Raw genomic sequence first — 13364 nt, forward strand, 5'->3', positions numbered from 1 at the left:
TAACTCAGAAACTACCAGTTCTATACTTATTACCCAATTATCACACATTATTTATTTTATTTTTTACCCCTTTTTCGTGGTATCCAATTGGTAGTTACAGTCTTGTCTCATCGCTGCAACTCCCGTACAGACTCGGGAGAGGCGAAGGTCGAGAGCCGTGCGTCCTCCGAAACACAACCCAGCCAAGCCGCACTGCTTCTTGACACAATGCCCACTTAACCCGGAAGCCAGCCGCACCAATGTGTCGGAGGAAACACCGTACACCTGGCGACCATGTCAGCGTGCACTGCGCCCAGCCCGCTACAGGAGTCGCTAGTGCACGATGGATCAAGGACATCCCTGCCGGCCAAACCCTCCCCTAACCCGGATAATACTGGACCAATTGTGCGCTGCCCCATGGGTCTCCCGGTCGCGGCCGGCAGTGACAGAGCCTGGACTCGAACCCAGGATCTCTAGTGGCACAGCTAGCATTGCGATGCAATGCCTTAGACCACTGAGCCTATCGGGAGGCCCCCACATTATTTCAGTGGTGGGAACGTTCCTGTACTAAGAGCACCATCACCGTGTTGTTTACCTGCATGTAAAAGTTGTGATTCTAACCATTATTAATTTATTTTGTGGGTTGTGTAGGTGTCTTATGTGAAGGCCATTGATATCTGGATGGCTGTGTGTCTTCTTTTTGTGTTCGCTGCACTGCTGGAATATGCAGCAGTAAACTTTGTTTCACGGCAACACAAAGAGTTCTTCAGACTGAGGAAAAGGATCAAAGAACAACAGCGGCAGAGAACTGTGAGTACAGTACAATGATGTATATAAACATTGCATTGCTGATGCTATATATTGGCCATTGAGAGGCTTTGACGCCACTGGGTAGCCATATTTGCACTCCCCAGTAAAAGCAATCCTCCATAGGAATGAATGGAATTGTGCAGTATTTCAATTAAATGTTTCAAGGACAAAATGTATGTATTTAAGTATTTAAATGTTGTAGTGTCAGTAAGATTAGTATTACAAAACAGTATGCATTAAGGTGTCTGTAATAGAATACATTTGGCAAAAACAAATGTAGACATTAATAAATGCATTTCTATAGCTTCCAAAATGTTTTTTTTACAATGGTGGGGGAGTGCCAAGATGGCGGCATGGTGGCTTCAACTCAGTGCCCTCCTATCAGTCATCTAGTGTATAAATCATTGGTACAAGCCCCTGTGCAGCCCACCCCCTCAGGCTGCTGTCGCCTGCTATTCCATCTAAGCCCAGTTATGCAGCAGCTACACAGTTCAGCTGGCTGTCGTATCTCATGCTGGGAGATCCACAGATCCACTGGCCTGTGCTAAATTCAAGTCCTTTTCTTTCTTCTTCTGGCTATAAGTGCTCTGCACAACAGCTTAGCTTGCCGTTTCCCTTTGCATCTCAAAATAATGAGACAAATATGAAAATAAACAAGTAACGCAAAAGAGAATGATCAAAAGAAAATATTGTCAGGAATTATTTAACTGAATTGTGGTAGTAGTTTGTGTGTCGCTCCAGAGCTAGCCTGCCCACAATATTATGACAATTCTGGTAACACTTCATTTTAAGTAGTCGTTATTATAGTGTAATAGTTACATTGTAACAAGTATTGTTATTAATTGTAATAATTCATAGTTACACTGTAATAACAACTGTAACTGGTGGTAATTGCAGTCTGTAATTACAGGGGTGTAACAACGAATGCTCGTTACAAATCTTAAAGTTTCCGATAGCATCCAAACGCACCATATTTCAGCCTGCACAAACCATATGATAAGTGTAAGCCAATTGAAAACCGACCACCTCATTGACATAACTCTGCAATAAAGATCTGGAGTCTGATGCCCAGGCCCAATGGCAAAAACAGGTTCACAAACGGTTCACCTCAATAAAATACTTTAAATTGTTAAATCCTTTAACGGTGCATTTGACAATGGATCAATTACTTTAACCATCAATTAAATATTTTTAGACTCATAAACAAACTACAGTTAAAATTGTGAGATAGTCATTTGTGCTTGACAAATTGTAAGCCTATAGACGGGTTAGCTGACAACGTCATGAAAACGATGTGCGAGCTTCCATTGGGCAGAAGTCAGCTATTGTGATTCTGGGTGGCCAGATTGCTAGCAAGAATGGCAAGAAATGGCCATGTGGTGAATCGTAAGAGGCTGGTTTCATCTTGTTCTTTATAACACGTCTTGTTTTGAGGTGTTTTGATTGATTTCATGTCAATGCTAATATGGCAAAACATTTGCTAGCTAGCTAACAAACAACTGTAACAAAGTATTTGAGAGACAACAAGTGCTCATTGTGCAAATGTTTTTATGTTTTTAATAAACATTGGAAATTAAATATAGTTTACATGTCAATAATCTAAGCCAACCTCGTATGTTCTGCCCCATAGTTACCCGGTCTAGTTAAAATTTCTAGCCCAATGACTACTCAAAACGCCCTGAAAGCTAGCCAAGATGGGGTTTTTTCACAGCAAGAGAGAAGTTGCCACATTTAGCCAATAAACCCTTTTTCAATAACGTTATTGAGTGAAATAAGAAGGGATATCGACTTAACTTCTAACGACCAAAGAAGGTTTTCCATCAAAATAATCAGTCTAGTAAGCTATAATGTGACTAATAAAGGAATTTGAATATGTTGCAAGAGAAAATATAATTTGCCCTTATTAAACTTTAAAAAACTAATGTGTCACGTTCTGACCTTAGTTCCTTTTTTATGTCTTTATTTTAGTTGGTCAGGGCGTGAGTTGGGGTGGGCATTCTATGTTGTTTTTCTATGTTTTGTTCTGTTGTTATATTTCTATGTGTTTGGCCTAGTATGGTTCTCAATCAGAGGCAGGTGTCAGTCGTTGTCTCTGATTGGGAGCCATATTTAGGTAGCCTGTTTTCTATTGTGTTTGGTGGGTGGTTGTTTCCTGTGTCTGTACCATACGGGACTGTTTCGATTTTTCGTTTGTTCATTCACTTTGTTATTTTGTATTTTTGTAGTGTTCAGTTTTATATATTAAAATGGACACTTACCACGCTGCACATTGGTCCGATATCTCTTACTCCTCGTCAGAAGAAGAGGAAAGTCATTACAAAATGTTAGGCTATTTTCTAGCAATTGTGCCCTTATTATGTGCCAGATGTTATGACTACAAACCGTTATAAATGGCCTATTTGCTAGATTGACTTGTCATTTCCATAGGCATAGGCTCGGCCTACTGACTAAAATCTGGGTTTATGATTGTAATTCAACTTTGCTATGGTTTGGCTAGCTAGATGCAGGTAGCCTATAACGCCTGATAGGCCTACATCTCATGTCAGATAGCCTATAGTAGCCTAGGCAAGATGTAGGTAAGATGAATGATTTAGCAGCTTGCTTAGTTCAAATTGACAGACTAATTTATTCAACATGAATAGTGAGGAGATTGACGTAAGAAGTGCTTCCATTGCCCAATAGCCTTTTGGAATAGGGTCATCATTTCAATCACTGAATCAAATTTTAATTATATGGATATGAACTGACTAGGCCTATGCTTGTCAACAACAGCCAGTGTTTTCTTTACCTGTAGCCTAATCTGACTGACTGTTACCTTCAATCTAATGCATTCTATTAAAAATTATATAAAAAATTGTGATAGAACTGTAACCATGATCACAATTAATAACTTTCAATTTAATTTACTAAACATTGGCATTAATAATTGCATAATAACACAAGGCTACAACAACAATAAACTGAAGTTATAAAATAGCCTATTTATTAAATCAAGTGGTGTAAAGTACTTAAGTAATAGTACTACTTAAGTCGTTTTTTGCAGAGTATCTGTACTTTACTATTTATATTTTTGACAACTTTTACTAGGAATGTAGTGAAGTATGTACTTTTTACTCCATCCATTTTCACTGACACCCAAAAGTACTCGTTATATTTTAAATGCTCAGCAGGACAGGAAATTTGTCAAAATCCTGCACTTATCAATAGAACATCCTTGGTCATCCCTACAGCCTCTGATCTGGCGGACTCACTAAACACGCATGCTTCATTTGTAAATTATGTCTGAGTGATGGCAATAGCCCGTGACTATCCATAAATAAATAAAAACAAGAAAATGGTGCCGTCTGGTTTTCTTAATATAAAGAATTTGAAATGATTTATACTTTTACTTTTGATACTTAAGTATATTTTAGCAATTACATTTACTTTTAAAAATTAAGTATATTTAAAACCAAATCCTTTTAGATTTTTACTCAGGTAGTATTTCACTGGGTGAATTTCACGGGTACTTTTTCCACCACTGATTAAATCCGTTTGACAGCTCCAGGTGTCACGCCCTGATCTGTTTCACTTGTTCCTGTGATTGTCTCCACCCCCTCCAGGTGTCACTTATTTTCCCCAATGTATTTATCCCTGTGTTTCCTGTCGCTCTGTGCCAGTTTGTCTTGTATGTTTAGTCAAGTCAACCAGCGTGTTTTCCCTGTACTCCCTTTTGCTATTCTCCTTTTTCTAGTCCTCCTGGTTTTGACCCTTGCCTATTTATGGACTCTGTATCTGCCTTCCTGACCATTCTGCTTGCCTTGACCACAAACCTCTCTGCCACTCTGTACCTCCTGGACTGTGATCTGGTTTTGACCTTTTTGCCTGTCCATGACCATTCTCTTGCCTACCCCTTTGAATTATTAAACATTGTAAGACTCTAACCATCTGCCTCCTGTGTCTGCATCTGGGTCTCGCCTTGTGCCTGTCAGGTTTTGGCCAGGACTGTTCAGGTTTTGGTCACTAGATGTCCCCATTGCACCTTTTTTGTACCTTTTGTTTTTCCTTGCTCTAATTATTGTTTGCACCTGTGTGTCGTTCCCTTGTTAGTATTTAAACCCTGTGTGTTCCTCAGTTCCTTGCTCAGTGTTTGTATGTTAGCACCCAGCCCCAGCCCAAGCCTTGTTCTGAACATATGATTCTCTTATTGGATTTTCCAGAGGTTCTCTGGTTTAGTTCTTGTGTATTTTTGAGTAGTCTTTTGAGGTTTGTTTTTCCCTGCTGTTTTTACCACTTTGTGGAGTTTCTTTGTATTTTGGAGGATATCCATTTTGTGCTTCTTGGCTTTATGTTTGGACATTGTGGATTTAGATTCTTTGCCTGAAGATTTTGTTCTTTAATTAAACCACCATCTCTAGTACTGCTGTGTCTGCCTCATCTTCTGGGTTCTGACGATTATTAGTGACTGTTTCTCGCACCGGGTCCTGACAGAAGCACTACCCCCTTGCGACTTTCAGTTTCCCAACACCAGGAAGTGATGAACTTTCATCTGATCTCCTGTTCCGAGTTCCCTCTCGTCCTTGGTTACCCCTGGCTTCACAGCCATAACCCTCACATCGACTGGTCTGTGGGCACTATCAAGCAGTGGGGTCCTACGTGCCAAGCCACTTGTATCTTCCCGAGTTCCCCGAGTTCCCCTCCCGAGTCTCTAGAATTCATCGACCTGTCCCGAGTTCCCGAGTGTTACCATGACCTCAAACCGGTATTTAGCAAACAGAGGGCCACCAAACTACCACCCCATAGACCTTACGATTGCACCATCGACCTGTTTCCGGGGACCTGCCCTCCCAGGGGTCGGATCTTTTCCCTTTCTCCTCCCGAACGAGCTGCTATGGATACCTACATCAAGGACGCTCTGGCAGCAGGCCTCATGCGTCCATCTACCTCGCCGGCGGGAGCAGGGTTTTTCTTTGTGGCCAAGAAAGACGGTGGATTACGACCTTGCATCGACTACCGGGGACTCAATGCCATAACCGTCCGTAACCGCTACCCGCTACCCCTTATGGCCACAGCCTTTGAGCTGCTCCAGGAAGCAGTTGTCTTCACTAAGCTTGACCTGCGGAACGCATACCATCTTGTGCGGATCAAACCCGGGGACGAGTGGAAGACCGCTTTCAACACGCCTACTGGTCACTACGAATACTCGGTGATGCCCTTCGGCCTGACCAACGCCCCGGCTGTGTTCCAAGCGCTCATAAACGATGTGCTTAGGGATATGCTTAACATCTTCGTGTTTGTTTACTTGGATGACATCCTCATCTTTTCGAGCTCCCTTCAAGAACACACTAAGCATGTCAGACAAGTGCTCAAACGCCTCCTAGACAGCCATTTGTACGTTAAGCCGGAAAAGTGTGAATTCCATTCCTCTCGAGTACAATTCCTGGGATTTATAGTGGAACCCGGTCGAGTCCAGATGGACCCCAAGAAGGTAGGGGCGGTAGCGGATTGGCCCACCCCCAAGTCCGTTAAGGAAGTTCAGCGTTTCCTGGGCTTCACCAACTTTTACCGCAAGTTCATCAAGAACTTCAGCTCGGTGGCAGCCCCTCTCTCAGCTGTAACCAAGGGTGGCAACACAAGGTTTCTGTGGGGAAGAGAAGCTGAGACGGCCTTCCAAGGACTCAAGCAGCGCATCCTCTCTGCTCCCATCCTGACACTACCAACGGCGGATGAACCTTTTGTGGTGGAGGTAGACGCATCAGAGGTTGGTGTTGGAGCTGTCCTGTCTCAGAGGGGTGAAGACAAGAAGCTTCATCCTTGCGCCTTCTTCTCTCACCGGCTTACCCCGGCCGAGAGGAATTACGATGTGGGGGATCGTGAACTCCTAGCGGTTAAGATGGCATTGAAGGAATGGAGACACTGGCTCGAGGGGGCTTCTCAACCGTTTCAAGTGCTTACGGACCACAAAAATCTGGAGTATATCCAGCAGGCGAAGCGGTTGAACTCCAGACAAGCTCGATGGTCTCTTTTCTTCAGCCGATTTCAGTTTATCCTCACCTATAGACCCGGGTCGAAGAATCTCAAACCGGACGCCTTGTCACGAATCTACTCTCCTGCCATTCGAGAAGATACTGACATGACTGTCCTTCCTGCCGCTAAGATCGTGGCTCCGATCTCGTGGCAAGTGGAGGATACCGTGAAACAAGCTCAAGCCATCGAACCGGGCCCTGGAGGAGGTCCTGCCAATCGGTTGTTTGTTCCCAAGGCAGCAAGGTCCCAAGTCCTTCTGTGGGGGCACTCCTCTCGCCTCACCTGTCACCCGGGCGTAGGTCGCACCTTGGAGTTCATCCAGCGTAAGTTCTGGTGGCCCACCATAAAAGAAGACGTTGCCACTTTCGTCAAGGCCTGTTCCGTGTGCTGCCAGGGCAAATCTTCTCACCTCCGCCCTCAAGGACTCCTTCACCCTTTATCTATTCCCCACCGACCCTGGTCCCATATCTCGTTGGACTTTATTACTGGCCTTCCTCCGTCCCATGGTAATACTACGATCCTAGTCATCATCGACAGGTTTTCTAAGGCGGCCAGGTTTGTTCCCTTGACCAAATTACCTTCTGCCAAGGAAACAGCTGAGTTGGTGATTAACCATGTGTTCCGAGTCTTTGGCATTCCGCAAGATATGGTTTCCGACAGAGGTCCCCAGTTCGCCTCAAGGTTTTGGAAGGCCTTCTGCCAACTCATAGGGGCCACGGCCAGTTTATCTTCAGGGTACCATCCGGAGTCCAACGGCCAAACTGAGAGGATGAATCAGGAGCTGGAAACCACCCTCAGATGTATGGTTTCCAACAACCCGTCCACATGGTCATCCTTCATTGTTTGGGCCGAGTACGCGCACAACACCTTGTGCTCCTCCTCCACTGGTATATCCCCGCATGAGTGTCAGTTTGGCTATGCTCCTCTATTGTTCCCGGACCAGGAGGCAGAAGTCAGAGTGCCTTCAGCCTCGAGGTTCATCAGACGCTGTCGGCTTACGTGGAAGAAGGCACGTCTTAATCTTCTGCGTTCCTCACAGCAGTACCAACGACAAGCCAACAGACGTCGCCGTCCCGGTCCTACCCTGTACCCCGGCCAGAGAGTATGGCTCTCAACAAAGAACTTACCGCTACGGGTGGAGTCTCGCAAGCTGTCCCAGAGATTCATCGGTCCCTTTAAGATTGCCAGGAGAGTCAATCCCGTTACTTTTCGCCTGCACTTACCCAGATCCCTTAAGATCAATCCAACATTTCACATTTCTTTATTAAAACCTGTTGTTTTTTCTCCCCTTATCCCGGCAGGCAGACCTCCCCCTCCGCCCCGTGTCATCGGTGGCCAGTCGGCTTATACCGTCCACCGGATACTGGATTCCCGCCGGGTGCAGCGGTCCTGGCAGTATCTGGTGGACTGGGAAGGCTACGGTCCCGAGGAGCGCTCCTGGGTTCCTGCCAAGGACATACTGGACCCTGACCTCATTCGTCAGTTCAGGACCCTCCACCCTGAGAAGGCTGGTAGGAACGTCAGGAGCCGTTCCTAGGAGGGGGATTCTGTCAGGTTTTGGCCAGGACTGTTCAGGTTTTGGTCACTAGATGTCCCCATTGCACCTTTTTTGTACCTTTTGTTTTTCCTTGCTCTAATTATTGTTTGCACCTGTGTGTCGTTCCCTTGTTAGTATTTAAACCCTGTGTGTTCCTCAGTTCCTTGCTCAGTGTTTGTATGTTAGCACCCAGCCCCAGCCCAAGCCTTGTTCTGAACATATGATTCTCTTATTGGATTTTCCAGAGGTTCTCTGGTTTAGTTCTTGTGTATTTTTGAGTAGTCTTTTGAGGTTTGTTTTTCCCTGCTGTTTTTACCACTTTGTGGAGTTTCTTTGTATTTTGGAGGATATCCATTTTGTGCTTCTTGGCTTTATGTTTGGACATTGTGGATTTAGATTCTTTGCCTGAAGATTTTGTTCTTTAATTAAACCACCATCTCTAGTACTGCTGTGTCTGCCTCATCTTCTGGGTTCTGACGATTATTAGTGACTGTTTCTCGCACCGGGTCCTGACAGTGCCTTGATAATACGAACTGGCCATGACAGACCCAGCAGACTTGGACCAGCTCCGCCACGCTGTCTCCCTGCAGGAAGCCACCATTAGGAGACATGAGGAGCTGGTACAGGGCCTTTTGGAAGGGCTCAGGTCCTTGACGAAATACCATGACCATGGGTTAAAGGCTATTATGGAGCAAATCAGGGAGTTAGCTCAGAGGCTACCTGCCACCTCTGGAGAAAAAAAATCCCCCTATCTGTGGTGAGTTTGTACAGCCTATCCCGGCTCCCCGAGAAACCCGCTTACCTCCCCCGGAACGATATTCGGGGAATCCTGCCGGGGTTTTCTTTCTCAGTGCACGCTTATTTTTGAGCTACAGCCATCTTCGTTTCCTTCAGACAGATCGAAGATAGCGTATATTATTACGCTAATGTCGGGATGGGTGCTCTCTTGGGCTACGGCAGTTTGGGAGCAACAATCTGCCATTTGTGGTCATCTGGAGGAATTCACGGCAGACGTGAGAAAGGTATTTGAGTCTCCGGTTTCTGGGAGAAAGGCGGCCAGTAAACTGCTTGATTTACGTCAACTCCCGTAGTGTGGCAGACTATGCGGACTGATTTTCACAGGTTGGCCGCCGAGAGTGCCTGGAATCCGCAGTCTCTTTTTGATACTTTTTTGCACGGATTATCTGAGGTGAAGGATGAGCTAGCTGCTCGGGAATTGCCGATGGATCTGGACTCCCTCATCGCCCTTACCATTAAAATTGATGGATGCCTAAGGGAATGCAAGAGTGAGAGGAGGTCTGGTCTCGGGCACACTCGTGCACCCGCTTTGGCACGTTCACCTCCAAGGGAATCCGGAAGTTTCCGAAGGTAGCTCTTCAGAGAGGATTCGAAGCCAACCGAGCACTCTCGGGAATCTACGACGGGTGAGTTGGATACTCCTGAGCCTATGCAGTTGGGAAGAGCTAGGTAATCAATTGGGGAATGCTCACGAAGGATGAATAATAACTGTTGTCTGTACTGTGCCCGTTCAATTACGGATTTCTGGTAAACACAGTGAGACAATACAGTTCCTCCTCATTGCATCTCCCCATGTTTTGGGATTTTCCTCGCTTTAAAAGCACAATCCGATGATTGACTGGACCACAAGCTCCATCCTGGGTTGGAGCCCATTTTGCCATTCCCACTGCCTTCAAGCAGCACAGCCTTCCTCAAGTCGTCTTCCTCTGGATGTTAGCAAGACTGTGGATGTCTCTGCTATCCCCACAGAATACCATGACCTCGTCCTTATGATTGTGCCATTGCTCTTCTCCCAGGCACTACACCACCTCGGAATCGATTGTATTCTCTGTCCAGACCAGAGACCAAAGCTATGGAAGAGTACATAGAGGAGTCTCTGGCCACTGGGGCCGTCTGTCTGCATCTCCTGTTGGCGCAGGGTTTTTCTTTGTGAAGAAGGACAAGACCCTGCATCCGTGCATTGACTTCCGGGGACTTAATGACATTACTGTCAAGAATCGTTACCCCCCTTACCTCTCCTCTCCTCGGCGTTTGAACCTCTCCAGGGGGCCACCATATTTTCCAAGTTGGACCTTCGAAATGCCTACCACCTGGTTTGGATACGCGAGGGGGATGAGTAGAAGACAGCCTTCAACACAGCCAGTGGACATTATGAGTACCAGGTCATGTTTTCTAGGCTTTGGTCAATGATGTGCTTCGGGACATGCTAAACCGGTTTGTGTTCGTGTACCTTGACGACATCCTGTTTTTTTCCCCAATCTGCACAAGAACATGTTCTTCATGTCACACAGGTCCTTCAGCGCCTCCTGGACAATCAACTGTTCGTGAAAGCCGAGAAGTGTGAGTTCCACCGCTCTGCAATCACCTTTCTGGGATATGCCATTGCTGAGGGCAATATTCAGATGGATCCTGGAAAGGTGAAAGCAGTGGTGGATTGGCCTCAACCAATCAAGTCAAAGTTTATTTGTCACGTGCGCCGAATACAACAGGTGTAGACCTTACAGTGAAATGCTTACTTACAGGCTCTAAACAATAGTGCAAAAAAAGGTATTAGGTGAACAATAGGTAAGTAAAGAAATCTAACAAAAGTAAAAAGACTATAGGCTATATACAGTAGCGAGGCTACAAAAGTAGCGAGGCTACATAGACACCGGTTAGTCAGGCTGGTTGAGGTGGTATGTACATTTAGTTTTGTGGAAAAAGGGTTGGAAATAGGTGTCTCCATAATGACAATCTAAATAGCCTACCTACAACTGGTAAAACGACATGCACATATGCTGCTCTGTCTCCTCTCACTCATGTGGCTCAGCTGCCTGCTTGCAGTGCTCATTCTGAACGCCCTCCCCACCACTCACTTACTCAATTTAATTCAATTCAAAGGGCTTTATTGGCATGGGAAACATGTGTTTACATTGCCAAAGCAAGTAAAATAGATAATAAACAAAAGTGAAATAAACAAAAAATTAACAGTAAACATAACACTCACAAGTTTCAAAGGAATAGAGCTATTTGAAATGTCTTATTATGGCTATGTACAGTGTTGTAACAATGTGCAAAAGGGAAAATAAATAAGCATAAATATGGGTTGTATTTACATTGGTGTTTGTTCTTCACTGGTTGCCCTTTCTTGTGGCAACAGGACACAAATCTTGCTGCTCTGATGGCACACTGGTATTTCACCTAATAGATATGGGAGTTTGTCAAAATGTGATTTATTTTTGAATTCTTTGTGGGTCTGTGTAATCTGAGGGGAAATATGTGTCTCTAATATGGTCATGCATTTGGCAGGAGGTTAGTGCAGCTCAGTTTCCACCTCATTTTGTGGACAGAGTGCACATAGCCTGTCTTCTCTTCAGAGCCAGGTCTGCCTACTGCCGGCCTCTCTCAATAGCAAAGACATGCTCACTGAGTCTGTACATAGTCAAAGCTTTCCTTAATATTGGGTTAGTCACAGTGGTCAGGTATTCTGCCACTGTGTACTCTTTGTTCAGGGCCAAAGCATTCTAGTTTGCATTCTAGTTTGCTCAGTTTTTTTGTTAATTCTTTCCAATGTGTCAAGTAATAATCTTTGTTTCTCATGATTTGGTTAGGTCTAATTGTGTTGCTGTCCTGGAGCTCTGTGGGGTCTGTTTGTGATTGTGAACAGAGCCCCAGGACTAGCTTGCTTAGGGGACTCTTCTTTAGGTTAATCTCTCTGTAAGTGATGGCTTTGTTATGGAAGGTTTGGGAATCGTTTCCTTTTAGGTGGTTGTAGACTCTAACGGCTTCTATTTTCTGGATTTTGCGGAGTATCGTCCTAATTCTGCTCTGCAAGCATTATTTGGTGTTTGTACCATTTTGTGAATTCTTGGTTGGTGAGCGGACCCCAGACCTCACAACCATAAAGGGCAATGGGTTCTATAACTGATTGAGATATCATAATTGTGATGTCAAATTTTATGTTCCTTTTGATTGCGTAGAAGGCCCTTCTTGCCTTTTCTCTCAAATCATTCACAGCTTTGTGGAAGTTACCTGTGGTGGTGATGTTTAGTTATAGTTTGTTGTGTGCTCTAGGGCAATGGTGTCTAGATGGAATTTGTATTTGTGGTCCTGGCAACTGGACCTATTTTGGAGATTAACTGTCAGCGCCCAGGTCTGACAAACTGTGCAGAAGATCGAAGTGCTGCTGTAGGCCCTCCTTGGTGGGGAACAGTAGCACCAGATCATCAGCAAACAGTAGACATTTGACTTCAGATTCTAGTTGGGTGAGGCTGGGTGATAATCAAATCAAATCTTATTGGTCACATACACATGGTTAGCAGATGTTAATGTGAGTGTAGCGAAATGCTTGTGCTTCTAGTTCTGACATTGCAGTAATATCTAACATCTAACAAGTAATCTAACAATTCCACACCAACTACCTAATACACATAAGAATATGTACATATAAATATATGGATGACCGAGCGGCATAGGCAAGATGCAATAGATGGTATGAAATACAGTATATACATATGAGATGAGTAATGTAAGATATGTAAACATTATTAAAGGGGCATTATTTTAAGTGACTAGTGATCCATTTATTAAAGTGGCCAATGATTCAAGTCTGTTTGTGGCAGGTAAGATGGAGGTGATATGATCCTTGACTAGTCTCTCAAAGCACTTCATGATGACAGAAGTGAGTGCAGCAGACTGTTCTAGTGCCCTTGCCAATTCGTTGATATATATATATATATATATATATATATATGTTGAAGAGGGTGTGGCTCAAGCTGCATCCCTGTCTCACCCTACAACCCTGTGGAAATAAATGTTTTTTTTGCCAATTTTAACTGTACACGGATGTACATGGATTTTATAATGTTGTATGTTTTTCCCCCAACACCGCTTTCCATCAATTTGTATAGCAGGCCCTCATGCCAAATTGAGTCAAAAGCTTTTTGAAGCATGAGAAGACTTTGCCTTTGTTTTTGTTCGTTTGTTTGTCAATTAGGATCCGACCAGTGGAGGTGGGCTGCAGAGGTTTTGTGGC

General features: G+C 44.5%; 1 protein-coding gene across 1 annotated transcript in view; it reads left to right on the forward strand.

Annotated features, from left to right (window-relative positions):
* LOC120057516 (glycine receptor subunit alpha-4-like) overlaps nucleotides 1–13364 on the forward strand; it is a 50062-nt gene that overhangs the window by 6973 nt on the left and 29725 nt on the right. The window contains exon 10 of the mRNA XM_039006113.1: nucleotides 631–798. Coding sequence (XP_038862041.1) covers nucleotides 631–798 — 168 coding nt within the window. The remainder of the gene's footprint in view (nucleotides 1–630; nucleotides 799–13364) is intronic.

The sequence above is a fragment of the Salvelinus namaycush genome, chromosome 12 (assembly GCF_016432855.1).
Source record: "Salvelinus namaycush isolate Seneca chromosome 12, SaNama_1.0, whole genome shotgun sequence".
Classification (NCBI taxonomy): Eukaryota; Metazoa; Chordata; class Actinopteri; order Salmoniformes; family Salmonidae; genus Salvelinus; species Salvelinus namaycush.